The sequence below is a fragment of the Lissotriton vulgaris genome, chromosome 12 (genome assembly GCF_964263255.1).
Source record: "Lissotriton vulgaris chromosome 12, aLisVul1.2, whole genome shotgun sequence".
NCBI classification, from domain to species: domain Eukaryota; kingdom Metazoa; phylum Chordata; class Amphibia; order Caudata; family Salamandridae; genus Lissotriton; species Lissotriton vulgaris.
The window spans coordinates 31,321,695-31,348,378 of NC_141700.1; the positions used below are offsets into that span (position 1 = coordinate 31,321,695).

At 49.2% G+C, this 26,684-nt stretch overlaps 1 protein-coding gene across 4 annotated transcripts in view; it reads right to left on the minus strand.

The window, feature by feature from the left end:
• Window positions 1–17,336, minus strand: part of SLC25A42 (solute carrier family 25 member 42) — a 257,863-nt gene extending 240,527 nt beyond the window's left edge. The window contains exon 1 of one of the 4 annotated variants that reach the window (XM_086946865.1): window positions 17,205–17,336. Coding sequence is in view for 2 of the 4 variants with exons in the window: in XM_086946863.1 (XP_086802989.1) it covers window positions 14,385–14,389 (5 nt within the window). In the remaining 2 variants the exon portion in view is untranslated. Of the gene's footprint in view, window positions 1–14,384; window positions 14,508–17,204 lie in introns of those variants that run through there. The other 3 variants (XM_086946866.1, XM_086946863.1, XM_086946864.1) reach the window with 3 other exon arrangements.
• Window positions 17,337–26,684: the final 9,348 nt, after the last annotated feature.

Here is a 26,684-nt window from a genome sequence, read left to right on the forward strand (position 1 = left end):
ACAAACAATGGTCCTAAGCAAACAATGAGATCTCAAAAGAAATGGAGTATAAACCCTGATTGGTTGCTATATCATTCCAATGCCCAGCCGGATAAGGAGTTTAATTCAAAGAATGTTGCTAGAATAATTCACAAGATGAATAGAAACAAACATATATAGTGGGGCACAGTCCTGTGCCCTGCAAGGAGGAAGTGTGGGGGAATGGAGTAACAATTCACACAGTTTGAGACAAACAACAAATACAGGTAAAGACTGGGAGCAATGGCAACTTGCAATCGAGGAGAAAAAGACAGCAAGTTTTAGCCAAAATAGTAGCCACAACACTTAGTTACAATGGAACTTTGTGGCACTATTTAGAAAAGTCAACGTTTCGATCCCATGCTCATTAATTAACGGGATCGTCATGAGGACTAGTATATAACATTTGTCTGGTTTATGTGATTAGCGCCCGCGGTATGGACACGGGGATAACAATTAAATTGGTACCGGAAGAGGGAAAATAACCGTCTTGGCAGAGTACAAGGACCCTGTGAGAAGGTGGCCTGATATGCAGTGGTCACTATTCTAGTGAACACTATGTATCAGTCCAGCAACCCTTATTGATGATTGGTTGTAAGTCAACCTTATAGACCAGCTATCCTAGTAGCGTGGATACGAGCAGTCTAAGGCTAAAGACTCGAGAGGGCGTGTTAAGCCAGCCGTTATACCACATATACCCCTTGAACACCAAGTGAAAGGACACCACACAAGTGTTATGAAAATAAACAGTTATTTATTAAAGATCACAACAGCCCTGTACTCTTTATGAGGACAGGGTACTAAGCACAAACCAAAACTCTTACAAAAATACTTAAGTTAGCACAGTATATACAAATGCCCGAGGGGCACGGAAAACCATATACTTGAAAAGTGGAATGCGAAATTACTAGCAGGTAAGTACAGTACTAATAGGCTTTGGAATCGCTAGGACTTGACTATAGAATCGTTAGATTACTTCTAGGAGACCCAGGGGACTCGGGTGCAGTGTGTGCACTCTCACGCGAGATGCGGGACAAAGTCTATGGTAGCTAGGAATTGCAAAGTTAGTGTTCTCGGGCGAACCCGACCTGGTAGGGAGAAAACGAAAGTAGATTCTGACCCTTGGATAGTGAGGCTATGCTGGGGCACCGAAATGCCGAAGTTACCTAGCCCAGGGGCTGCAGCTGCATAGGACTCAAAGGACGTCGGGAATCCTCGTTGACGGACCAGGAGCCTGTAAGAAAGAAGTTGCTGGCAGGCGACCAGTGAAGAAAGTTCGGTGGATCCAAGCCTGGATCGATGGAAGATGACACCTGAAAGCAGAGGGGACCAAGTTCGAGACTACTAGCCAGTAGTCAGTGGGCACCAGGAGGGCACCGGATGGTAGCCACCTCGACAAGGCGTGTGGGTGACGCTGGGCTCGGAGATCTCACGGACCAGGAGGCGTTGTCGGCGACCAGGAAGGAGGATCGAGCTGTCCCACGAAGATAGAAGCTGTCGGCGTCGCTGGACCCAGGATTGGGCAACAAAGCCTTGGCAAATTCAAGCCCACGCGGTGGACCTAAAATGGCGTCTGGAGTGGACCAGGAGGGTCCGGGGTGCCTCTCTTAAGGAAGGAAGCAAGGGCCAGTCTGGAGCAACCAGACCAGCAGCAGTGATGTCGTCGGGCGTCGTGAAGAAGGCCACAAGCCAGCCGGCTAGTAGCCACACAGCGCGGTGAGCACGCAAAAGCAGAAGGGCCCCACGCAGATCGTGGAGATGCTGGAGGGCTGATCTTCGGTGCTGGAGCTGCTCAGGGTTGGGGCTTCTCGGACCCCAAAGCACTCACCAGTGGAAGACTCGGTGGGCTTGTTGCAAAGAAGTCGTGCAGTCTTGGCGATCGTCGGTCCCTCGAGGTCTCGTCGCACTCACGGTTCTCAGCTTTGCTGTAGAGGTGAGTAGAGGTCAGAGGTGCCAGGGAAGCCGGGTCTCGTCGAGCTGGGTCGTCGGATTCGTGATGAAGGACTTGCAGCAGACCGCAGTGTTCTTTAGGATGGTGCCTGCGGATGCAGGGTGACTACTCCTTAGTCATAAGGGAGAATCTTGATGAAGAAATCGTGAAGTCCTTTCGCAGAAAGTCGTGTCTTGATTCCAAAGATGATCTAATTTTAACAGGGGGCCCGCTCCCATCTTTATACTAAAAAAGGGGGCTGACCCGGTGACTAGGTCCTGCCTATGGGTGGGACTAGGAGGGGGGTGGTTACACCCCTCTGCCATGCCGGACTTCCCCAGGCCAGGGGCTGGTGTGCCCCTGGAACTGGTTCAGACCGGCCTATGCGTAGTGAGCACCGGGGTGCCACTCAGCAGTCACCTTCCTGAAAAGCCCTGCCTACCCAGGATACACAAAACCATGTCTGGGACGGTGCTAGCACCGCCCCTGCCAGGAAACCCTTTGTCCAGGCTCCCCTCGCTGGAAGGACTCCCAGCTGCAGGGGGTCAGACTCGTGTCTGTGGTGGCAGCATCCATTTTGTGGAGCTGAGGCTTCAGTTAACTTTAACCGGGGTTCACAGTTACATACATGTCGTGTCCCTCTAGAAGGGTGGAATGCTAACCCCGTCGCCAGAATTGGCGAGGGGTTAGTATTCCAATTCGTATGACACCTTACTCGACATGTTTTGATAAAGCAATACCAAAGTTAGCATTTAACCGCGAGGATTATAATGCACTTTAAGAGTATATGGTATGCGATATCATGGAACAGCTATTAGGACTTGGTTCCGCCAGCTGGAGACAGGCTCAGCTCATGCCAGAGCACCATCTCACACGATTCCAAGCACTCTGCCTTCAGGATTGTCAAGGCCTGCCATAGGAGTGACTGATAGGAATCTGTGTGTCCATTTTAGGGTTAGGTATAGGTATACTACACCTACAGCAAAGGGTGATTACACAACTTTGCCCCAGCTGTCATGCAGCCAGTTGTGTCAAATTTAGGAGGCCAGCCAGGGGTGGCATAATACATGCTGCAGCCCCTGGCAGCCCTGGGTACACCTATGCCCTGAGTTACAGGGTCTGATAAGGTGGCCCAGTACCAAATGGTAAATGCACCTAGGGTACATGTTGTAATTTAGAAAGAGAACAGCCAGGCTGTGGGTCTGATTGGCAGGCCCACAGCCAGAGAAAGTCGTAAACCAGTGAAACAAAAGCAAAAAATCTGGGTGATCATAGGATTGCAGACCCTACTCTCCTACATGACCCCCCCAAACTTTGGGACAATAAGCTAACCTTGACCAGGTGAGTCTTCTTGTTCTAAGTGGAAATATCTGGAGAGCCCATCGGCATTGCCATGATCAGTACCAGGTCTATGTTCCACTGTAAAGTCCATCCCCTGTAGGCAAATGGACCACCTAAGCAGTTTGGGGTTTTCACCCTTCATCTGATTTAGCCACAAGAGGGGCTTATGGTCGGTCTGAATCTTGAAGTGAGTGCCAAACAAGTATGGCCTCAGCTTCTTCAGGGCCCAAACCACAGCAAAGGCCTCCCTCTCAATAGCTGACCAATTCTTCTCTCTGGGGGTCAGCCTTCTGCTTATAAAAGCAATGGGCTGGTCTTGACCATCAAAATTCAGTTGAGAAAGAACAGCTCCCACACCCAACTCAGAAGCATCTGTTTGAACAATGAATGGTTTGGAGTAGTCTGGACTCTTAAGGATAGGTGCTGTGCACATGGCCTGCTTTAGGTCATCGAATGCTTTTTGACAGCCTGCTGTCCACTGAACCTTTTTTGGCATTTTCTTACTTGTCAGTTCATTTAATGGTGTCACAATTGAACCATAGTTCCTGACAAACTTCCTATAGTAACCAGTCAGGCCCAAGAAAGCTCGAACCTGAGTCTGGGTGGTTGGAGGAGCCCAGTCCCTGATTGACTGTATTTTGCTCTCCAGTGGCTGAACCTGGCCTCCACCTACAAGGTGGCCCAGGTATACAACCTGTGTCTGCCCTATCTGGCACTTGGTGGCCTTGATAGTGAGGCCTGCTGCTTGCAGAGCCTCTAACACTTTCCTCAGGTGGACCAGGTGATCCTCCCAGGTGGAGCTAAAGACAGCAATATCATCTAGATATGCTGCACAGAAGTCATCCAGCCCAGTAAGGACTTGATTCACCAACCTTTGGAAGGTGGCAGGTGCATTTTTCAGACCAAAGGGCATTACCACAAATTGATAATGCCCACCAGGGGTTGAAAATGCTGTCTTGGGCTTGGCATCCTCAGCTAACCTGATTTGCCAATACCCAGCTGTTAAGTCAAATGTGCTTAAGTAGTTGGCAGAAGCCAACCTATCTATCAGCTCATCTGCCCTTGGTATTGGGTGGGCATCAGTCTTAGTGACTGCATTGAGACCCCTGTAGTCTACGCAAAACCTCATCTCTCTCTTACCACCCTGGGTGTGAGGCTTTGGCACTAGAACTACTGGACTAGCCCAAGGGCTATCTGAGGGTTCAATGACTCCCAACTCCAACATTTTCTGCACTTCAGTTTTTATGCAGTCTCTAACATGATCAGGCTGCCTGTAGATTTTACTCTTAACTGGCAGACTGTCACCAGTGTCAACCTCATGGGTACACCAATTGGTCTGACTGGGTGTCAGAGAAAACATATGTCTGAAAGACTGAAGAACCTGTTTACAGTCTTTCTGTTGATGCTCAGAGAGGCTGCCACAAAAGACAACACCATCTACTGACCCATCATCAGGATTCTGAGTGAGCAGGTCTGGGAGAGGGTCACTCTCTTCCTCCTGTCCCTCATCTATGGCCATGAGCAAGCTCATGTCCTTCCTGTCGACATATGCTTTGAGCCTGTTGACATGGAGCACCCTGTGGGGGCTCCTGGGAGTTCCAAGGTCCACCAGGTAGGTGACCTCTCCCTTTTGCTCAAGAATTGTGTGGGGCCCAGACCATTTGTCTTTGAGTGCTGCTGGGGCCACTGGCTCCAACACCCACACCTTCTGTCCAGGCTGATAAACAGTCAGGACAGCCTTTTGGTCATGCCAAGCTTTTTGAAGTTCTTGACTGGCCTTAAGGTTTTCTGATGCCTTCTCCATATACTCAGCCATCCTGGAGCGGAGACCAAGTACATAGTCCACTATGCTGGTTGCAGGCTTTTTGAGAGGTCTCTCCCATCCTTCCTTCACCAAACACAGGGGGCCTCTCACAGGATGCCCATACAAAAGTTCAAAAGGGCTGTAGCCAACCCCCTTTTGTGGGACCTCTCTGTAAGCAAACAGAAGGCAGGGAATCAGGACATCCCATCTACGCCTGAGCTTTTCAGGTAGTCCATGAATCATCCCTTTTAGGGTCCTGTTGAACCTTTCAACAAGCCCATTGCATTGTGGATGATAGGGTGTAGTGAATTTGTAATTGACACCACATTCCTTCCACATAGCAGTTAAGTAGCTTGACATGAAGTTTGCACCTCTGTGAGAGACAACCTCCTTAGGGAAGCCCACTCTGGAGAACACTCCAACTAGGGCCCTTGCCACTACAGGTGCTGTAGTGGTCCTAAGTGGAATAGCTTCAGGATACCTGGTGGCATGATCCACTACCACCAGTATAAACTTGTGCCCTGATGCTGTCTGGGGTTCCATTGGACCAACAATGTCAATCCCCACTCTTTCAAAGGGCACCCCCACCACAGGCATTGGTATAAGGGGGGCCTTTGTTGTGCCACCTGACTTACCACTGGCTTGGCAAGTGACACAGGAGCGACAAAACTCCTTGGTATCCTCATTCATGTGAGGCCAGTGAAAGTGTGAGACAAGCCTGTCCCAAGTCTTTGTCTGGCCTAAGTGACCTGCTAAGGGAATCTCATGGGCCAAGGTAAGTAGGAAACCTCTCTGAGACAAGGGTACAACCAGCCTCCTGGTCATGCCAGGCTTGGGGTCTCTTGACTCAGTGTACAGGAGTCCATCTTCCCAGTATACCTTGTGGATACCTGTGGCGTTCCCAGCAGCCTCAGCAGCAGCCTGCTGTCTGAGGGGTTCAAGAGAAGGGCAGCTTAACAGGTCCTTCCCCAGGTCTTCCCTTGAGGGTCCCCCTGAACCCAAGAATTCAACTTGATCAAGTTCAAACTCTCTGGGCTCAGTTTCCCTCAATTCCTGTAGGTCAGCCTCCTCTTAGACTTGATCCTCAACCTGGGGCAAGGGGGAAGGCACAGCCTTAACCCTGCTGCTCTTTTTCTTGGAAGGTGTCTGGTCCATTGTTCCAGGATCCAGCACCTGTTCAGTGGGGCATTTCCTGACCTGTGACCTGGTCACAGCAAACACATGTGCTGGCAAGCCTAACATTTCCATGTGAGTCCTCTGCTCCACTTCTGACCATTGTGATGACTCCAAATCATTGCCCAACAAACAATCCACTGGGAGGTCTGAACTAACTACAACCTTCTTTTGGCCAGTTACCCCTCCCCAGGAGAAAGCTACAATTGCCATACTGTGACTGGTAGTGACATTGCTTGCATTGGTCACCAGGAAATCTGTACCTGGCATGATCTGTCCAGGGTCCACAAAGTTAGGTGTCACCATGGTGACACTGGCACAAGTGTCCCTATAGGCCTGAGCCATTTTTCCATTTATGAAAGGTGTCTGTCTGTATTTGCCCAAACTATTGGGACTTATGTCAGGGGACATATCCATATCCCCTGTACTGACAAGGACAGCTTGAGTGAGTGTACCAACTAAGTTGTCACACCCCTCAGAACCCAGGGTTAACCCTACTAAACCCTTGGGAGGTGCACTACCACTGCTGGCTGTACTAGGGGGCACAGGTGCCTTAGGGGCTGCAGTGGCAGGAGTCTGCCCTCCTCCTTTCTTGGTGCACTCACTAAACCAGTGAGTTTTACTTTTGCAGTATTGGCACCACCTTTTAGATTGGCCTTCTATCTTCTTTTGGGGAGCCTGACCCCCAACCTCTTTGGGTTGTTGGGGACCTGTCGAAGACTTCTGGTCATTTTGTCCCCCCTTAGAATCTTTACCCTTTTGGTCTGCTTTCTTCTGACCACCTTGATTCTGGCCCTGGTTCTGTTTAACTCTTGTTCTAACCCATCTGTCTGCCTTCTTTCCCAATTCTTGGGGAGAGGTCAGATCTGAGTCAACAAGATGCTGATGCAACAACTGGTTCTGACAATTGTTTAAAATGTGTTCTCTCATCGTCAAATTATACAATCCTTTATAATCAGTAACCTTACTGCCCAGCAACCAGCCCTCAAAAGCCTTAGTGGCACAATCTACAAAATCAGACCAATCTTGAGACTGAGTTTTCTGGGTATCCCTGAACAGCACCCTGTACTGCTCAGTGGTTAGGCCAAACCCTTCAACCAGTGTATTCTTCAAGATTTTGTAATTGTTAGCATCCTCTACCCTTGTGGTGAGGAGCTTGTCTCTGCCTTTACCTTCAAAGGAGAGCCACAAGATAGCTGCCCACTGACTCTGAGGAACACCTTGCACAGTGCAGGCCCTCTCCAAAGCAGTAATCCATTTGTGGATGTCATCCCCTTGTTTAAAGGGGGGCACTATCTTACCAAGGTGCTTTGTATCAAAACTCCTTTCCCTATTGCTAGGTACAATGCTGCCACCAGTGGGGACTACCCCACTTAACTGTTGCTCTCTAGCAAAGGCAAGCCTCTCTTTGGCCAGGGCAAGTTCTTCCCTTTCAATCCTCAGATTGGCTGCCCTTTCTTTAGCTTCATACACTCTCCTCTGAGGGGATGTCATCCCTCTTTGAGAAGAGTTGTGAGAGCCATTGGTTTGAAGGGATCTGCCAGAGCCTCTTGACAGAGATCTGGCTCGTCCATTCCCAATGTTAAGCTGACCTGATAGTGGCCCCAGGGGTCCCCCAGTTCCACTGTCATGTTTGCTTAAGTTGGACCTGGTTAGTCTACTGACTTCTACCTGTCCCTTGTCTGCCTCATCTCCAGAGGGATCCTCATCCTCATCCTCCTCCACATCTTCATTCTCAGTTGAGAGGTGGATGAGGTCAGGGTCACCTCTGGTTCCCTCAAGGGGAGGCATGCCTCCTTCTGGATTAGAAGAGCTAAGAAGTCTCTCAGCTTTTCTGGCATCATAAGTCTCCAAGAGACCAATCAGAAAGGAGGTGGTGGGGTTAGCCCCTTGCTTAATCTTCCTAGAGGTACATACTTGTCGTAACTCATGGAAGCTAAGCACAGTATATCTTGAAGGGATGACCTGTGGAGGGTCAACTGACACAAGGGGAGACTCAGAGTTTCCTCCTTTGTCCGACATACTGTTTCTAGTGTGGTGTAAGTGATGCACCTACCTACACTATGTGTTCACCTACTGATCCCTTGCTAAGAGTTGCAGCCAAGGTGTGCTAAGCCTTGAGGAGCTGCAACAGCTGGTTCAGTAGAACTCAGAGTATTCTAAGCTTAGTTATATGTACTAACAGTACTTATGTGATCTTTCAACAAGATATTCTTAGGATACGTGTGGTAAAACAACAGCAAGCTCAAATCCCAACCGCTGCTCACCAATGTGAGAAGGTGGCCTGATATGCAGTGGTCACTATTCTAGTGAACACTATGTATCAGTCCAGCAACCCTTATTGATGATTGGTTGTAAGTCAACCTTATAGACCAGCTATCCTAGTAGCGTGGATACGAGCAGTCTAAGGCTAAAGACTCGAGAGGGCGTGTTAAGCCAGCCGTTATACCACATATACCCCTTGAACACCAAGTGAAAGGACACCACACAAGTGTTATGAAAATAAACAGTTATTTATTAAAGATCACAACAGCCCTGTACTCTTTATGAGGACAGGGTACTAAGCAAAAGCCAAAACTCTTACAAAAATACTTAAGTTAGCACAGTATATACAAATGCCCGAGGGGCACGGAAAACCATATACTTGAAAAGTGGAATGCGAAATTACTAGCAGGTAAGTACAGTACTAATAGGCTTTGGAATCGCTAGGACTTGGCTATAGAATCGTTAGATTACTTCTAGGAGACCCAGGGGACTCGGGTGCAGTGTGTGCACTCTCACGCGAGATGCGGGACAAAGTCTATGGTAGCTAGGAATTGCAAAGTTAGTGTTCTCGGGCGAACCCGACCTGGTAGGGAGAAAACGAAAGTAGATTCTGACCCTTGGATAGTGAGGCTATGCTGGGGCACCGAAATGCCGAAGTTACCTAGCCCAGGGGCTGCAGCTGCATAGGACTCAAAGGACGTCGGGAATCCTCGTTGACGGACCAGGAGCCTGGAAGAAAGAAGTTGCTGGCAGGTGACCAGTGAAGAAAGTTCGGTGGATCCAAGCCTGGATCGATGGAAGATGACACCTGAAAGCAGAGGGGACCAAGTTCGAGACTACTAGCCAGTAGTCAGTGGGCACCAGGAGGGCACCGGATGGTAGCCACCTCGACAAGGCGTGTGGGTGACGCTGGGCTCGGAGATCTCACGGACCAGGAGGCGTTGTCGGCGACCAGGAAGGAGGATCGAGCTGTCCCACGAAGATAGAAGCTGTCGGCGTCGCTGGACCCAGGATTGGGCAACAAAGCCTTGGCAAATTCAAGCCCACGCGGTGGACCTAAAATGGCGTCTGGAGTGGACCAGGAGGGTCCGGGGTGCCTCTCTTAAGGAAGGAAGCAAGGGCCAGTCTGGAGCAACCAGACCAGCAGCAGTGATGTCGTCGGGCGTCGTGAAGAAGGCCACAAGCCAGCCGGCTAGTAGCCTCACAGCGCGGTGAGCACGCAAAAGCAGAAGGGCCCCACGCAGATCGTGGAGATGCTGGAGGGCTGATCTTCGGTGCTGGAGCTGCTCAGGGTTGGGGCTTCTCGGACCCCAAAGCACTCACCAGTGGAAGACTCGGTGGGCTTGTTGCAAAGAAGTCGTGCAGTCTTGGCGATCGTCGGTCCCTCGAGGTCTCGTCGCACTCACGGTTCTCAGCTTTGCTGTAGAGGTGAGTAGAGGTCAGAGGTGCCAGGGAAGCCGGGTCTCGTCGAGCTGGGTCGTCGGATTCGTGATGAAGGACTTGCAGCAGACCGCAGTGTTCTTTAGGATGGTGCCTGCGGATGCAGGGTGACTACTCCTTAGTCACAAGGGAGAATCTTGATGAAGAAATCGTGAAGTCCTTTCGCAGAAAGTCGTGTCTTGATTCCAAAGATGATCTAATTTTAACAGGGGGCCCGCTCCCATCTTTATACTAAAAAAGGGGGCTGACCCGGTGACTAGGTCCTGCCTATGGGTGGGACTAGGAGGGGGGTGGTTACACCCCTCTGCCATGCCGGACATCCCCAGGCCAGGGGCTGGTGTGCCCCTGGAACTGGTTCAGACCGGCCTATGCGTAGTGAGCACCGGGGTGCCACTCAGCAGTCACCTTCCTGAAAAGCCCTGCCTACCCAGGATACACAAAACCATGTCTGGGACGGTGCTAGCACCGCCCCTGACAGGAAACCCTTTGTCCAGGCTCCCCTCGCTGGAAGGACTCCCAGCTGCAGGGGGTCAGACTCGTGTCTGTGGTGGCAGCATCCATTTTGTGGAGCTGAGGCTTCAGTTAACTTTAACCGGGGTTCACAGTTACATACATGTCGTGTCCCTCTAGAAGGGTGGAATGCTAACCCCGTCGCCAGAATTGGCGAGGGGTTAGTATTCCAATTCGTATGACACCTTACTCGACATGTTTTGATAAAGCAATACCAAAGTTAGCATTTAACCGCGAGGATTATAATGCACTTTAAGAGTATATGGTATGCGATATCATGGAACAGCTATTAGGACTTGGTTCCGCCAGCTGCAGACAGGCTCAGCTCATGCCAGAGCACCATCTCACACGATTCCAAGCACTCTGCCTTCAGGATTGTCAAGGCCTGCCATAGGAGTGACTGATAGGAATCTGTGTGTCCATTTTAGGGTTAGGTATAGGTATACTACACCTACAGCAAAGGGTGATTACACGACTTTGCCCCAGCTGTCATGCAGCCAGTTGTGTCAAATTTAGGAGGCCAGCCAGGGGTGGCATAATACATGCTGCAGCCCCTGGCAGCCCTGGGTACACCTATGCCCTGAGTTACAGGGTCTGATAAGGTGGCCCAGTACCAAATGGTAAATGCACCTAGGGTACATGTTGTAATTTAGAAAGAGAACAGCCAGGCTGTGGGTCTGATTGGCAGGCCCACAGCCAGAGAAAGTCGTAAACCAGTGAAACAAAAGCAAAAAATCTGGGTGATCATAGGATTGCAGACCCTACTCTCCTACAGACCCGCTCCAAGAATTTGTTTAGTCCTGTCGGTCAAGGGAGCACGAGGCTCCTGAGTCCAGGATGACTATGTGGTGGTGGGTCCGCTGTCGTCCTTCAATGGAGTCGTTAGAATAGGAGTCACAGCTTGAAACAAGCAAAGGTGTACTCTGTGTCAACAGCCACAATGTGCTGTGTGGTACCTAGCGCGATGGCAGGCACTGGAGCATGATAAAGACTGAAGCAGCCTGGAAGCCCCCGTTGAATTATCTAATGGAGGGGACGCCAGCACAGGTTCTAGCCCAAGGCATAGGGCCCTGAACTCGTTCTTAGCTTGTAGATCTCCAAGGTCAAACATTGCACAACGGTTACTCTACACACTAACACCCGAGTTAATGTATATATGAGAGCTGTGTCATTACTATGCATTTTGTTCTGTACCTATGGCATTGTCTAAGCAATCGTGGAACGTTCTCTCTATGTGCCCTCCTGGGAGGGGAGACAGCGGGGTAGGAATCAATGTTAACTTTATTACCTCAACTCGTGCTTGAGCAATAATATTACAGTCTTAGGGGATGCGGGGGGGCAATAGCTGATTTCACTAAATATGTAAGAATAATATAATCCCCTTAATATAAAAGGCTGCATCATTCCAACTGAAAACCAGAAATTGTTTATTTTTAAAAAGAAACTGCTCAGACTGTGGTTTAACAGAAACGAACAAGTTAACTCAAATCCGATACACTATGTGTAAAAAAAGAAGGAAATACAGTTACATAAGATTTCCACAATATCTAAAAAATACATCAACCTGACCCTCTGGCCTAACTGTCTCCAACTGTATTACATTGTTTGCATATATTTGCATTAAGTGTATTCAGAATGCTTGAGTCTAATTATTTATCTACATCGCTTGTGTAACCCACTGAATGTCACACGTCTAAACCAACATAGTACAGCTACTGTGAAATACTCTGCAGTGAACAAGAGAAGGTGTACAGCTTAGAATATCCGAAATATGTGCCAAATATTGTTACTATACATGGATGCATCACTACAAATCCAGTACTTGTACTGGGATTCTTTCTAGGTAGTAACAGGAGGTTGGAGATTAGTTTCAATAACAATGTTTTTATGAAAAGCCAATAAGCGAACAAATACTAATCCTGTCACATAAGAGTAGCTCCTTTCAAACTGTTTATTGCCTAACAGTTTTAATATCACCCCGGGCCAATGTTAAGTACTTAAACGCAAAATACAAAACTAAATATCTATCTGCAGCTAAAACAGACAAGATTGAGAAACGCAAAAGACATTGTTTTCAGTAAACATATCATTCAACATGGCGTGGTGCGATATGCAAGTTGGTTCTCAACTAAAATTTAATTCTGGACTTTAATTTCAAATATTAGCAGTGAAGCGCACTCTTCTTCAAGACCTCAAGCAACAGCTGTCAATATTGAAAATTAGCCATGAAGACAATTTGTGCCTTTTACCGAACAGAAGATGCAAATACCACACTGTAAATTAAAAACACTAACACCAGGTGGATTCTCACATGCAAGCGCATGATAAGAATCAAATGCTAAATCAATTACAAACGCACAAAAGTCCCTTTTGCATATGTTAGCATTTAAATCCCAGTTTATTTTAACATCTTACTCATGGAATGATCTAATTTTAATATTTCTGCAATAAGGCATGATGTGCTTAAATTTTTTTCTTCTCCTTCATTCTATGCATGTACATCACAAGTGGTGAGTGTGTGCTATTGCCTACATGTTGTGTATTAGTGTGACGCTTTCCTTGAACTTTCAGCCTGTGTGTGCATTTGTATCAGGCTTCAGGCAATGTTTTTTTTTTAGGATATTGGGTGTGGCTTTAATACATGCAACTCAAATTAAGTAAGCCACATCTCCTGAATACACAAATACTTCAGACATAGGAGTCACATATGTATTTTATAAAGGTATTGAAATTAAACAGCATTGACCTTACATTTGGAGTTTAGTAGAACACTCTAAACGAGACAGTGTGAACCACCACACAGAACACATGGTTCACTAACCTCGTTTACAGCAGTCTGACATGCGGACTCTTGCACTCACCAGGATCAAAATGATCTAAACTTAAATTTAGGACATTCTCCTCCCCAAAGGTGATTTCGGTTTGTTCGGCCTCAGCTATTAACGTACCTATTTGTATTCACTTACACCTCTGGTGGGTGGGTCCCCGAAGGTTGCATAAATACATACCTTGTTTTTATCATGTACCTAATCCCACTTTCTTTCCTTTGGGTGCTGGTTTTACAACTAAACTAACTGGGAAACTCTCACTAACAGAACCAGCACCAATGACTGAATAGGATCAAACCAGCTATAGACATATCTTTAAAGTACAGAATCGTACGGTTGAATTGCAACCAGATAGATGGAGATCTTTATATGTTGGGGGGTACTGCAACAATGTCACAGATCTGTAATTGCTGCAGAAAAAACCTTAATGTTAATACTCATGCCAAACGTTCTCCACACCCCAAATTCCTCTTGGAAGCACAAACAAATTCCATCTATGAAGTCTAAGATATTTTCCCATTCCTGGGAAATCAGTAATACCTGTATTGGTTTCCCCACTGCTGTTAGTGTCAGCGCGGGGACACGCCGCGATGGCGTTACTGAGCGCTCTACAAACTCTATATTATTATTATTATTATTTATAGTAAAGTTAAGCAAAAAGCTGTTACATGTAACGTGTAATCGTTCTTCATTAACACGATCACAACCTCAGAAAGCTGCTGCAAAACTGTTTTGCACACTCTGATGTAGGTTAGGGACCCCATTACTTGGAATAACATGTGACTTCAAGGTCCATTTATTGACCACCAGGTTTACTGTCTACACAACCCTCAAGTCCAGTCCTGCTACTTCCGACCTACTGTAACCCAATAGCACATACCTGAGGTTTCAGTTTCTACCACACAGAGATGCCTCTATTCAAGATCTGCAGGAAACATTCGTTCAATTTCAACCTTGGAACACCCCTGCTATTTACTTCTTCCAAAACAAAGCCAAAATATTCTTTGGGAGACTAGGAAACCCTGTTAATGTTGCACATATCACAGAAACTAGTCTTATGGTCCAATATACTCACATCATTCTCGATGTTACTCTCTATGAGAATGTTCCTCCTTGTGTGTCCTATGGCCCACATGTGACGTCAGGAACCTTCACAGGTCACAACCTAAGTCCTCAGTCAGTTAAAGAAATGTTTATTTGCCCAAGTCCTGAAACTTCGATAGAAGGCAGTCCTGTAAACCAGTGACTGAAGGGGTTGGGTAATCCTTCAAGATGGCCTTGGTGACAAAGACGAACACTGGGATTTTATTAGCAACGCTTGAATTCCGACTGCCACAGCGAGAATGTGCAGCCTTGGATCCCCGTGTTTACAGGAGACCCGAGGAACAAGGTCAGCACCTCCAAGAGCTGGACTCAGACATTCTGTCTTCACTGAAACCATCTTTACAGATTTCACAAAGAAAACGCCTTTGTAAGCTGAAGGATAAGGTGGGCAATTGGAGTAGAGTGTCGTGGCATGTTTTATTAAAATAATTAGGTTGATTAAGTATTTAGAATGCCGCACTGAGTGGGAAATTGAATAGCACCCTATTAGCAACGCGAAGAGCAGAGAGTAAAATCTGACAGTAGAAAGGCAGCTAAGCACAAAATCCGAGATTCAGAAATAAAGATGCAATGCTTCTGGTTAATACAAAAGGGCCCACTAATTCTTATCTGTCACTCCATGGAAGGGGCGGCTGCTGTGGCCTGTCATCCATGGGTACTCGGACTGTCAGCAGTAAGAAGCTGTCTCTCTTGAGGCATCAGGGGCTGCACTCACTGACACAAGCCCGCTGTCACGCACAGTCAGATCGAGGATTCCACAGTTGGGGGTGCGGTGAGCTATCACCGAGGCGTCAGTGCTGGGACGCGCAACTCCTCTTGGCTCTTGGTGATCCAAGACTGGCCCGGCGTGACTACTGCTGACAGAACTCATGCCCATGGGGCGGGCACTGTCACTCCTTGGGGCGGGCACTGTCACTCCTTGGGGCGGAGAACCCGCTCAAGATCACAGAGATCGCTGCAGGGCAATGATCTAGGTGCCGAGCGCTGAGCATGAAAGTGAGATGTGGTTACATTCTTCCCGAAGGGCATGCGAGGTCATGTTATTCTCAAGGCCGAGATAAAACAGGGTAGGGATGTAGAGGGAAGGAACTCCTGATTGCTTCGCCACCGCTATGGTGCAAGGGGGAAGGCAGCCCTGTTACGCCAGGAATGTGTGTGGAGGGGGGGGGGGTAGGGGGGGGGGGCTACCTTAATGCTCCCACGGGTCTCCTGGCACTGCGGGGGGGGGGCTCTTCATGCAGCCTCAGCACCTCAGCAGGGTTCTGTCAGTCCGGGAGGATTAGGGCCCCATCTTCAAGATCTGAAAGCCACGTCTCTCCTGGAGCACAAACAGCTCTCCACCTGAAACGTGCCATGTCACCCCTGGGGCACATCCCTTCTCCCCAAAGCCTTAGAAGAGTTATATTTACTCCAATGGGCCCCAGTCAATCCTTGAGTATACCGCTCCCTGTTCTGTATAAAAAGGTCAAGCCCTACTCTGGGGTCCCGTTTTTAGCCCCCCCCCCCTCAGACTAACAGAGGTAACAAAACGACTGTGGGGTCATGTCACCCCACTGGCGTCTTGCACTCATACTAGGGGTGGGGTGGGGTGGGTAGGTGAATTACTCACTGGGGGGAAACATATCTGTCTACATCATCAGAGGGTCCTGTCAGTACAACCCTCCTCTTCCTAAGCCTCTGCTTCTAGAGGGGGCCTATCCCTGCTCTGTCAGTGGGGAGGGGCGTCAATCCTCTGGATGGAGGGGGCCCCGTCACTACAATGGTATCTTGTCACTCTACAGTCGCACGTATGTTTACATCGTCAGTGGGTCCCGGCTGTGCTGGGGACGCGCCTGGTCTCCATAGGTAGGGTCCTGTCACTCTTGGGAAGGGGTCTTTTTCTTTCTAGGGGGTCCCATCTTTCCTTCACAGCCCTTCCCCGGCCACTTTGTTGGAGACGGTCAGCTTCGGGGAGTGGTCTAGGCAATCCTGAGAGGGCATCCTGTCACGTCTGGGAAGGTGGTCTAGGCCATCATGGGTAAGGGTCCAGTTACTCCTTGGAATGGTACTCGTCACGTCTGGGAGGGAGTCTTGTTCTTTCTGGGGTCCCATCTTTCCTACCACCCCTGTCATTTTGTCGGATGTTCTGTAAGCCTTGGGAAGGAAGGGGAAAGGTCCCTCCTGTGAAATGGTATTTTTCTTTGGGTGGGGGGGGGGGGGGTGGAGGGAAGAGTCCCGTCTTTCCTCCACACCCCTTCACCTGTCATTTTGCCAGAGGTCCTGTCACGCCTGGGAAGGGCGTCATGTCACTCCAGTGAGGGAGTCCTGTCACGTCTGGGAAGGAAAGGGTCCTGTCACTCCCCATATCACGCCTGTGAAGGGGTCCTGTCAGCCTGAGGAGGGGTCCTGTCACTCCAGTGAGAGTCATGTCACACCTGTGATGGGTCCTGTCACGCCTGAGAAGGGAGGGGTCCTGTCACTCCAGTGAGAGTCATGTCACACCTGTGATGGGGTCCTGTCACGCCTGAGAAGGGAGGGGTCCTGTCACTCCAGTGTGAGTCATGTCACGCCTGTGAAGGGGTCCTGTCACTCCAGTGAGATTCATGTCACGCCTGCAAAGGAGTCCTGTCACGCCTGGGAAGTGGTCTTATTCCTCAGGGTCGGAGGGGTTCTATCTTTTCTTCCTTTTACTTAGCCGGTGGTTCTCTCTGCCCCGGGCAGGGGTCTCGTCACTCCCACCCCTCCCCACCTCACTGACAGCCCCGCCCGGCTCCCCCACCCAGGGCACACTCCCGGTGACAGCGGCACTCACGGCTGCTTCCAGAGCCTTCTCGGCCGGGAGCTCCTGTCAGGGGTCGCAGCGGCTGCTCAGGCTCCAGCGGCTCGCGGGGGCGGGGCGCACTCCTGGGACTTTGGCTCCCGCCTCCCTCCCTCACTGGCTGCGCTCGCGCCAGCTGCAACCGCCCTCCGAGCCCGAGCCGTGACAGCGAGGAGGGACTGCACGTGCTGCGGCATGGGCAGAGAGGACGGACTGAGGGCCGCAGCGGCTAGACAGGGAGGAGGCCGCCTGGCTAGACGTGGGCAGAGAGGACGGACTAATGACCGCGGCGGCTAGATAGGGAGGGATGACTCCTGGCGAGACGTGGGCAGAGACGACGGACTGAGTGCCAAGGCATGAGCATAGAAGACGGACTTCAGGTCAGCTACAGCTGCTTCAAAGACACTGCGGGTCAGAAGGGGATATTTAAACAAGCATTTGCAATGCAATAGTTCTCGCAATTGAGAGATTTTCTAGCTATTGACATTGTAAATGACAATGCCTTTTATGTATGTGTTAAAAAACCTGGAATAATAAAAGGCATTGTCATTTACAATACCAATAGATCAAAGTTTGGAAAGTGTGAGCCCTATTGCATTACAGAAAGTGTTGTGTCCCTGAAGTGGGCGCCGTGCTCAGCATTAAAGTTTAAAGTAAAGAAAAAAAAACCTTAAACAGAGCACATTGTCCCTGAAGCGGACGCCGCACTCAGCATTAAAGTTAATAATAAAAAAAAAAAGCTGAAAACATCCCTGTGTCCCCTGAGGTAATTTCCATGTGGGTAATCCCCATCTCTTGCAACTGCACATCTCCTCTGAGTTTACACCCTAACTCTGATAATGTCCTGCTTTTCACTGGATGGTTTATGCCTTTGATATTTAGAGAGAAGATATTAAGTCTACCCAGCATGCCAACTTGCTGCCACTTGCACTTGGCCCACTAGAGAAGGCAGCAACAACTTCCTTAAACTACCGATCACAAAGGGCTGTTAAGATAAATAACACTTGTCACACTCTACCCCGCCACCGAGTACCACCTATCTTCAGAGACTTGAACACTGAGGTAATAAAAGGAAAACAACTGAAAAGGGAGAAATGAAAGAGCAGGTGCACAGCAGAAAGTTTCTGTGAATCCCATACATGGATAGAATCACAAACACCACCCTCCCAGATTCCTCAGATTTTCCACCAACCATTTGCATGGCATTATAGAACAAAACATCAGCCTCCCAAAGAGCCTTACCCTTTGAAATGACTAACAGTGAAAACACAGTTCATCAGAGGTCCTCTGCAGACCAGTACGCGTCTTTGTATCAATTTGAAAATTGGGAGAATCATTTTAGGTGTTGGAACAGAAAGGTTTTTAGCGAATTCTCTAAGCATTGTATGTTTTAAGTTAGCATTCACAGCACCATTTTATATTCAGCCGCCATGATCGAAACTAACTTCCGTCTTACTCTCTGTCTGCCTAGCTGTAAGCAGCTGCAATTTTTTTTGTATTTCTCCAAGGTTGAGCTTCGCTGTGCTAATGAATACACTGCTCTTGCCATTACATACCTTTCCCACTAGATAGGCCTGCTCCCGCCCTTACAATCTATATATCTTCCTAATCCATTGGTCTCAAGAACGCTACTAGGCATAATACCAGGAGACTGCTTTAAAGTCAAAACTGGAATAAGGTAACCCAGAAAAGCCCTGCCACAAAGCCTGTAAACCACTGCATAGCAGTTTGTAAAATGCATACCTATGTATGTAAATATCTATATATCCAAAGGAACAAATAGAAATGGCCCAGTTGACAGTGTAAGGTGTTTTGGAGTTAAGACACACTATTTAGGAGTTAGAGTGGGAGGCGCAAACCCAAAATTCACTTGCCTCCGTTACTGCTCACGGGCGGGCCTGGTAAATTCGCTTTCGCCACTGATGACATGAAGCACTCCCTGAATATTCACCACAAACAGTGGTGTTTTTCTTTGTGTGGTTAGACAGAAGGAAGATGGCTCCTGTACACATTGTGAGCATGGGGGTGTCTAGGATGCTCATAGTGAAGAGTATTTGCTAATCCTACAGCAATTTTTACTACGGTCCTCAAGAGATGACACTTTTTTGTTGTTCGTGCCTGTGGCTTATACTTTTTGAATCTGAGATCAGGTTTGTCCTTTTTAAATTACTCTGGATGCTCCTAGAAGAGACCTCCTTTTTTTCTTCCTGTTTTATTTTAAATCGGTTACATATGTGCAGTTTATAATTTGCGTCAGCTTGTGGTGCAGCAGCTCAAAAGTGAAAGTCGAGCAGAGTTATGTGGGATGTCTGCTGTTGCATCACTTGTGCCACTCCCGAGTTATAAAAGAAACACACAGCTGGTTGTGATAATGTGTTTTCTTGCTTGACTGAGAGATGAGTGATACAAAAGTGATCATTGGGCCGGAAAGATACACAATACTGGATGGAACAGAACACGAGGCATACGTTTTTTTTAATACCTTTTAGTTCTGATATCAGAAGGAAGGTAATTGCCCTCAAATGTAAATACAATTCCAGAGGTTTGCATTCATGAGTGTACTGTTTAAGTGTTTATGCCATATCACTGGGAGTAATGTACGCTTCCTCAACCGCTCTCACAACAAGCAGCGTCCCGCCAAAAGTGCAAGCAAAGCGGCGCCATTGCAGGAAAGCATATCATGCCTGCAGAAGGAGAAACTTGTTGAAGAAAATAGAGTTTGCAGGCTAAAAAATACATACAGTGTAACAACCGAAGTAAAAGGTCCAGTCGTTATGGGAGGTAACAAATGCAAACAAGGCAGTACCAAGGAGGGACTAACAAGCCTAATAACGACACGGAAGCCAGCGTTTACGAAGGACAGTGACACAAGCCAATTAAAAATATGGGCGGAGAGTGAGCAGGGCTTCAAGTCCATACTCCAATACTGCATGCCACTCAGCAACGCGTGCGCTGCCCAAGCTCAACCTTTAAAAAAAAAATCCACTGTACAGGTGCCACACTTGCTGAGACATGGACAAGAAAAGAAGAAGGACTTAGGCTACGCTTATAGGAGACAAAGGAAACATGCAAACGAATGGCTGAGCAGGACAATTGAAGAAAAGACTGCAGATTATCTCACAATGATGGTTCTTCATGTACACGTAGATATTTTATGATTCTAGGTCAGTACCAGAGCCTCTGATTATGCTTATCTCTCTCTATCTTTACAACAAAACCTAAAGCACCCAATAAAAACATACTAAAACACGAACTACATTTCCCACAAGTCCATCTACCACTACTGACCCCTGTATGACAGGCAGGTCACAAGTTATCCTCCTTTTTAGGTTTTGCCTGGCGAAAACGATGCAAAAGCATCGTTTCGCTAGGCGAAAACCTAATGAGTATAGTATGGGGCTGGGAATCCGCCCCTGTCTTCCATTGGCTGGCTCCATAAATGGAGGCTAGCCATTGGAAGACGGCTCTGTCCGTCAATCCCGGACCAGATTCGGGGGCGTTCCCGAGAATTTTTGGCTTTTGGCGACGTCACGCTACGTCAGCCAAAAGCCAATTCTCGGGAACGTCCCCGAATCTGGTCCGGCATTGATGGCACCCAGAAGACGTCCATTGCTTTTCGTTTTAGGGCTGACTTCTGTGCAGTATTGCGTTTGGCCACTGGGTGGCACTGCAGCGCTTCTGTTTGGCAAGTCCCGGCAGGAAAGAGCAAGATGCATGAACGTATGAGGCTGTCATGTTTAAATGTGAGACCTAGGCTGGAAACATGCTTTCTTCCGAACATGATGTCGAGCCCAGCTAGATCGGTTCTCTGTAATGCAACATGTGACAAGCTGCTTCATCGCGCTTTTGAGTGCTCGTCTGAGTTATTTATCGTGTCTTATCAGCATGTTTATAGCACTTTCTGCCACTTGTATGACTGCATAGTGCTTACTCCATGTGCCTCTTTGCAGACAGCCTCAATGTGCTTTTCTCTGGTAGAGGAGTTGTTTGGTGTACCTTACGCTCCCGGAAGGCAGCTGCTTCAAGGCGCTTGCCACTTGTGTTGGACTGGTGCTGAGTGCCATATATGTGAGAATGGCTGAGTGAACATAGCAGGGAAAGATGCAGCAGAAGAGGGTTGGGGCAGCAGGGTGAAAGGTACAGGATGGGGCGGGGGCACGCACAGGATAGCGCGGAGAGAAGTTACAGGCAGAGCGAGGAAAGCTGCGTGATGTGAAAAAGGGAGAAGGCGTGCGTTTTCAGAAATGGATGGGGCTGCTGTTGAGTCCTGAACATTTCTCAATCGTTTCCCCCTCCACTGTTCCTCTTTTGAAAGCCTATCGAAGATCTCTTGTACAGCACCTAGAAGCCACGGTCGTTGCTATGCGTCTAAGAAGTGGTACCTCTGGGCGCTATAAATACCACGAGCAAAACGAATAGAAATAAAGTGCTGTGAGGCGGTCGTGAGGTGACGCGCCGCGCTGTGCTAGAAGCAGTGACTAAATGAATTCTGGCCAGCATGGGTGGTATGGGGTGAACTGGGGTTAACACTGCCCCTCTCATGCCAGGGCAGTCACTCCTCGCCTTCAGTCATTACTGTGACTTCCCCCATCCCCTTCTCTTAGCTCCGTCATTCCACCCCCCGTGGCTAATAACTATCTCTCTTCGTGCTTCCTTCCACTGCAGCACCTCTCTCACCTCTCCTCCCTCCCATCTCTTCTTCCTCTGCCCACCCGTCTGCACCCCACCCCCCTTTCTGCTGCCCCCCCCCTCGATCCAATCACCTTTTTTTAATGCTTTCTTCTAACCCCCCCCCCTGGTTGATGGCTCGGCGAAGTCATGCATGTACCGACTGCGGGGATCTGTGTTAGACCCCATGGCCACAGGCTGAAATCCGTGCGGGGCCGCTCGGCTCATCAGCCGCCCAATGTCGATACATCCTCTAAAATTCATCAGACACTGCACCGCCCTCACTGCTCAACACACACATCACTGAACTCAAATCCCGTGTGTTCGTATAAGACCATGTATTAGAAACGTGCTTTTTATGTCTTAAGTCAACTCATGGTCGACTTGCACCTGGTGTTTTTTTCATACCTGCCTATATAAAGCGCTTCGAATCCCTGCAGTGATGTCAGTGGTATAGTAAATACAAATACATTCTTACAATGAGCGCCGTTAAGTGGGATTAGAATAAGCATCTGTTAGGCAGCGCCAAGATACCCAGGGGTGAACATGTGCTTTACAAATGTTACCTTTACTCCTCCCTGCCCCTACAATATTACTCACACTCACCCCTTTGATACGCTTCTTTTCTATCCCCAGCATTCAATCAGTCAACTTATGAAGCACACTTTACACCCACCTCTTACACCCTCATTGTGTTTATATCTTCTGTACTCTCCTAACCCAATGTCTGACCTCGACCCATCCCCTCCAAGCTCACACCCGTTTACCCCTCCTTGAACAGTCTCCTCTGACTCGTTCCTTTACTCTGTCTGCTAGATCCACTCTTTCTTTTTATTTTCCCTTCCTACTCCCTCTGCTCCTATGTCTTCTGCTTTTAGTTCCTCCAGACGCTCCTTAGCCCCCCCTTTCTGCTTTCTCATTCTTTCGCCTTTCTTTCCATAATTCCTAAATTGTTTTCTTAATCCTTCCTTACCCCGGCCAGCCCCCCTTCACCACCTGCTTCCGCCTTCTTTACCCACTGTAGTAATTTTCTCTTCACCATGTTTTCTTTACTTTTTTGAGTCCCTGATCCCCCCTTCTTTACACACACCTCCCCTTGCCCCTCCTTCTGTGCCCTCCTGCTCCACGCGGTGCACTCTACCTGCCCGCCCCTCCCTCCTCGGCAGGGGTGCCCTCGGGGGAGGGGTCCCTGCCAGGCTGTGGTGATCCCGGGGGTGCCCAGTCCCGCCGGTGATGCTTCATTGAGCTTTAATGAACGTGTCACTGCGCCCCACCCGGGCCTGCATGCACCGGGGCACCAGGGTGGGCGTGGCCTCACTTCCCAGGTGTATTGTTGTGGTGACAATGCACGGAAGTGGCTCCTGCGGGAGTGGAGAATGGTAAACTGTGCGTGTAGGGATGGGGGCCTAGTGATCCGCCCCCTGTGATCACCCAGACATCCCGGGCATGTGTGGTGTAAACTTGGCGGGGGTGGGGGGAGATGTAGAGGTAGAGGTACCTCCCCGCCCCCTCTGATAACCCAGGCAGCCTGGCATGTTTGTTTTTTTTCAAACCGGTGTTGGGTGGGGAGGGGGTTGATGTAGTGACCCCTCCCCGCCCTCTGATAGCTCTGCAGGTCTGGCCTGGTGTTTGTTTGCCTGCCTGGTGTGTGGCTCACATTACAGCCGCAGTGACTCGTCTCCCGCGGGCAGGCTGGGAGCCTGTCTCACACCCAAGGCCTATTCTGGGGGGAGGGGTGGGGTGGACGCTAATACCGACTGCCACAGGTCCCTACCTATGCAGCACCAAGCCACCCCCATTCCGTCCCGGCTGCCGCCACTCCCAGTCCTACTGCCCCACCCCCACTACCTTGTTTCCCCTGTCCCAATCTTATCTTACTGCCAACCCCCAGTCCTTCCCCCTTACTGCCCTGTCCTCTCGCAGCCTGCCCTCTCGCAGCCTGCCCTCTCGCAGCCTGCCCTCTCCCAGCCTGCCCTCTCCCAGACTGCCCTCTCGCATCATGTCCTCTCCTAGCCTGCCCTCTCCCAGCCTGCCCTCTCCCAGCCTGCCCTCTCCCAGCCTGTCCTCTCCCAGCCTGTCCTCTCCCAGCCTGTCCTCTCCCAGCCTGTCCTCTCCCAGTCTGCCCACTCCCAGCCAGCCCACTCCCAGCCTGCCCTCTCGCAGCCTGCCCTCTCGCAGCCTGTCCTCTCGCAGCCTGTCCTCTCGCAGCCTGTCCTCCCGCAGCCTGTCCTCTCGCAGCCTGTCCTCTCGCAGCATGTCCTCTCCCGGCCTGCCCACTCCCAGCCTGCCCTCTCCCAGCCTGTCCCCTCCCTGCCCTTTCCCAGCCTGCCCTCTTCCAGCCTGTCCACTTCCAGCCTGCCCTCTCCCAGCCTGTCCCCTCCATGACCTTTCCCATCCTGTCCTCTCCCAGCTTGTCCACTTCCAGCCTGCCCTCTCCCCACCTGCCCTCTCCCAGCCTGCCCTCTCCCAGCCTGTCCCCTCCCTGCCCTCTCCCAGCCTGTCCTCTCCCTGCCTGTTGTCGTGTCCCGGCGGCAGCAGGCAAGAGCGTGCACTGCGTCCCCGAAGTAACAGCCCTAAAGCAAGCAAGAAGTACGCCCCCCTCCCACCAATCCCTGTTAGGTAGTGGAAACTGTCTAAACTGGGGTGCAGACAGCCCCTCTCACCTTTCGGCCTGGTACCACTGCACCAGCCGCACTACTTCCCTACGGACCGTTCTCCACTTCAGCCCCGTCTAAATTACAATTCCTGCTTGTGACCCTTTTGCCTGCTTGTGCTTGTTTTCGTGACCCTGTTGCCTGCTTGTGCCTCCGTGTGCCCCTGTTGCCTGCTTGTGCCTCCGTTTTCGTGCCCCTGTTGCCTGCTTGTGCCTCCGTTTTCGAGCCCCTGTCGCCTGCTTGTGCCTCAGTTTTCGTGCCCCTGTCGCCTGCTAGTGCCTCCGTGTGCCCCTGTGGCCTGCTTGTGCCTCCGTGTGCCCCTGTTGCCTGCTTGTGCCTCCGTGTGCCCCTGTTGCCTGCTTGTGCCTCCGTTTTCGTGCCCCTGGTGCCTGCTTGTGCCTCCGTGTGCCCCTGTTGCCTGCTTGTGCCTCCGTGTGCCCCTGTTGCCTGCTTGTGCCTCCGTGTGCCCCTGTTGCCTGCTTGTGCCTCCGTGTGCCCCTGTTGCCTGCTTGTGCTGTGTGGGTGTGTGTGGAAGGCTCTGTGTGGGTGTGTGGAGGGCTCTGTGTGGCTGTGTGTGTGGGGGGCTTTGTGTGGCTGTGTGTGTGGGGGATCTGTGTGGCTGTGTGTGTGGGAGGCTCTGTGTGGCTGTGTGTGTGGGGGGGCTCTGTGTGGCTGTGTGTGTGGGGGGCTCTGTGTGGGGGGGCTTTGTGTGTGTTTGTCATTTGCGAGAGATAAAGCTAGTGGCATTGTAAATGACAATGCCAATTATTTATGTTAAAAAAAAAACATAAATAAAAATAATGTCAAGAGCAATGCCAATAGCTCTAACTTTAACAAAGGCAAAACCATTGCATTGTAAATGCTTGTTCTTTGACGCCGACGCCAAAGCTAATTGTCTTTTCTCCCATTGCTGATTCTATGAAAGTTGTGAAGTGATACATGCAAAATATTAAGTGCTTAGTATTTTGTAGAAGTCTTCCGTAATGGTTTCATTTTGTACTTGATTTGCAGCCTGTGTAACACTCTAAAGCAAGTCCAGTGTGCCTTCCAGTCTCCTCCCAAAGAGGCCGGCCTGCATACTGCATTCCTCTTTCTACACCACCCTCAGCGTCCTAATCTCTGTCCTTGTGCAGCCTTTTCTCTTTTAGAGGACTCCGGCCCCTGGTGGCGACGGCTCTGGGACAATTTTTATCATGGGCATTGGCGCTGCGCTTCCCACTGGGGATAACTTACTTGGCGAGCCAACTGAGAAAGTTTAGGCCTTGACGGGGACCCCACCCCTTTGGACCACTCCTTGGTTCTCCTAGCATGGTACTGGCATTACCTTTATTCTGACTGCACAGCACTCAAATTCATTAAACAATTGAAAACATATTTTATATTGTACTCTACATTCGAATAAACAAGTTGAAGGTCACCATCCTACTCTGTTTATTGAAGTAGAAATTATTCCATATGTGTTGATCTCTCTTAATCAAAAAACAAATGCAAATACATTCTGGTTTGAATCAACATAAAGTTCTTTCTCAGAAAAACATAGACAAGATGTCTTGTTTGAACATTTTGCAGATTAGTTTTGAAAGGCTCATGTGCAGTTTGAACTGAAGAAGAATTACTGACCTCAATATTGGTTTAAGTGCATTGGTCTCGAAATGTTTGTCGCTTGTCCATGGAAAACAACACAAGATTATGATTGCGTTTATTCCCTGAGTTAAGTTTTTAACAATTGGCAACAGTAGTTCTTTGGATATTTATGACCCCTGAAGAAGAGAATTTTAATCCCAAACTGCATTGGGCATCTTCTATGGAGTTTGAGGAATTTCTCCACAATGTTCAAACAAGACATCTTGTTTATGTTTTTCTGAGAAAGAACTTTCTGTTGTTTCAAACCAGAATATATTTGCATTTGTTGTTTGATTAGGAGAGATCAACACAAAAGGAAATCAGTTCTACTTCAATAAACAGAGTAGAACGATGACCTTCAACTTGATTATTTGAATTTAGAGTACAATATGAAATATGTTTGAAATTGTTCAATGAATTTGAGTGCTGTGCGGTCAGGTATCAAGTGTAGTGACGCTTGTCAAGAATGTTGATTGTTTAGCAGAGGAAGGTAGCCTCTTTCCTAACCAGCATGCGAACAAATGATAAT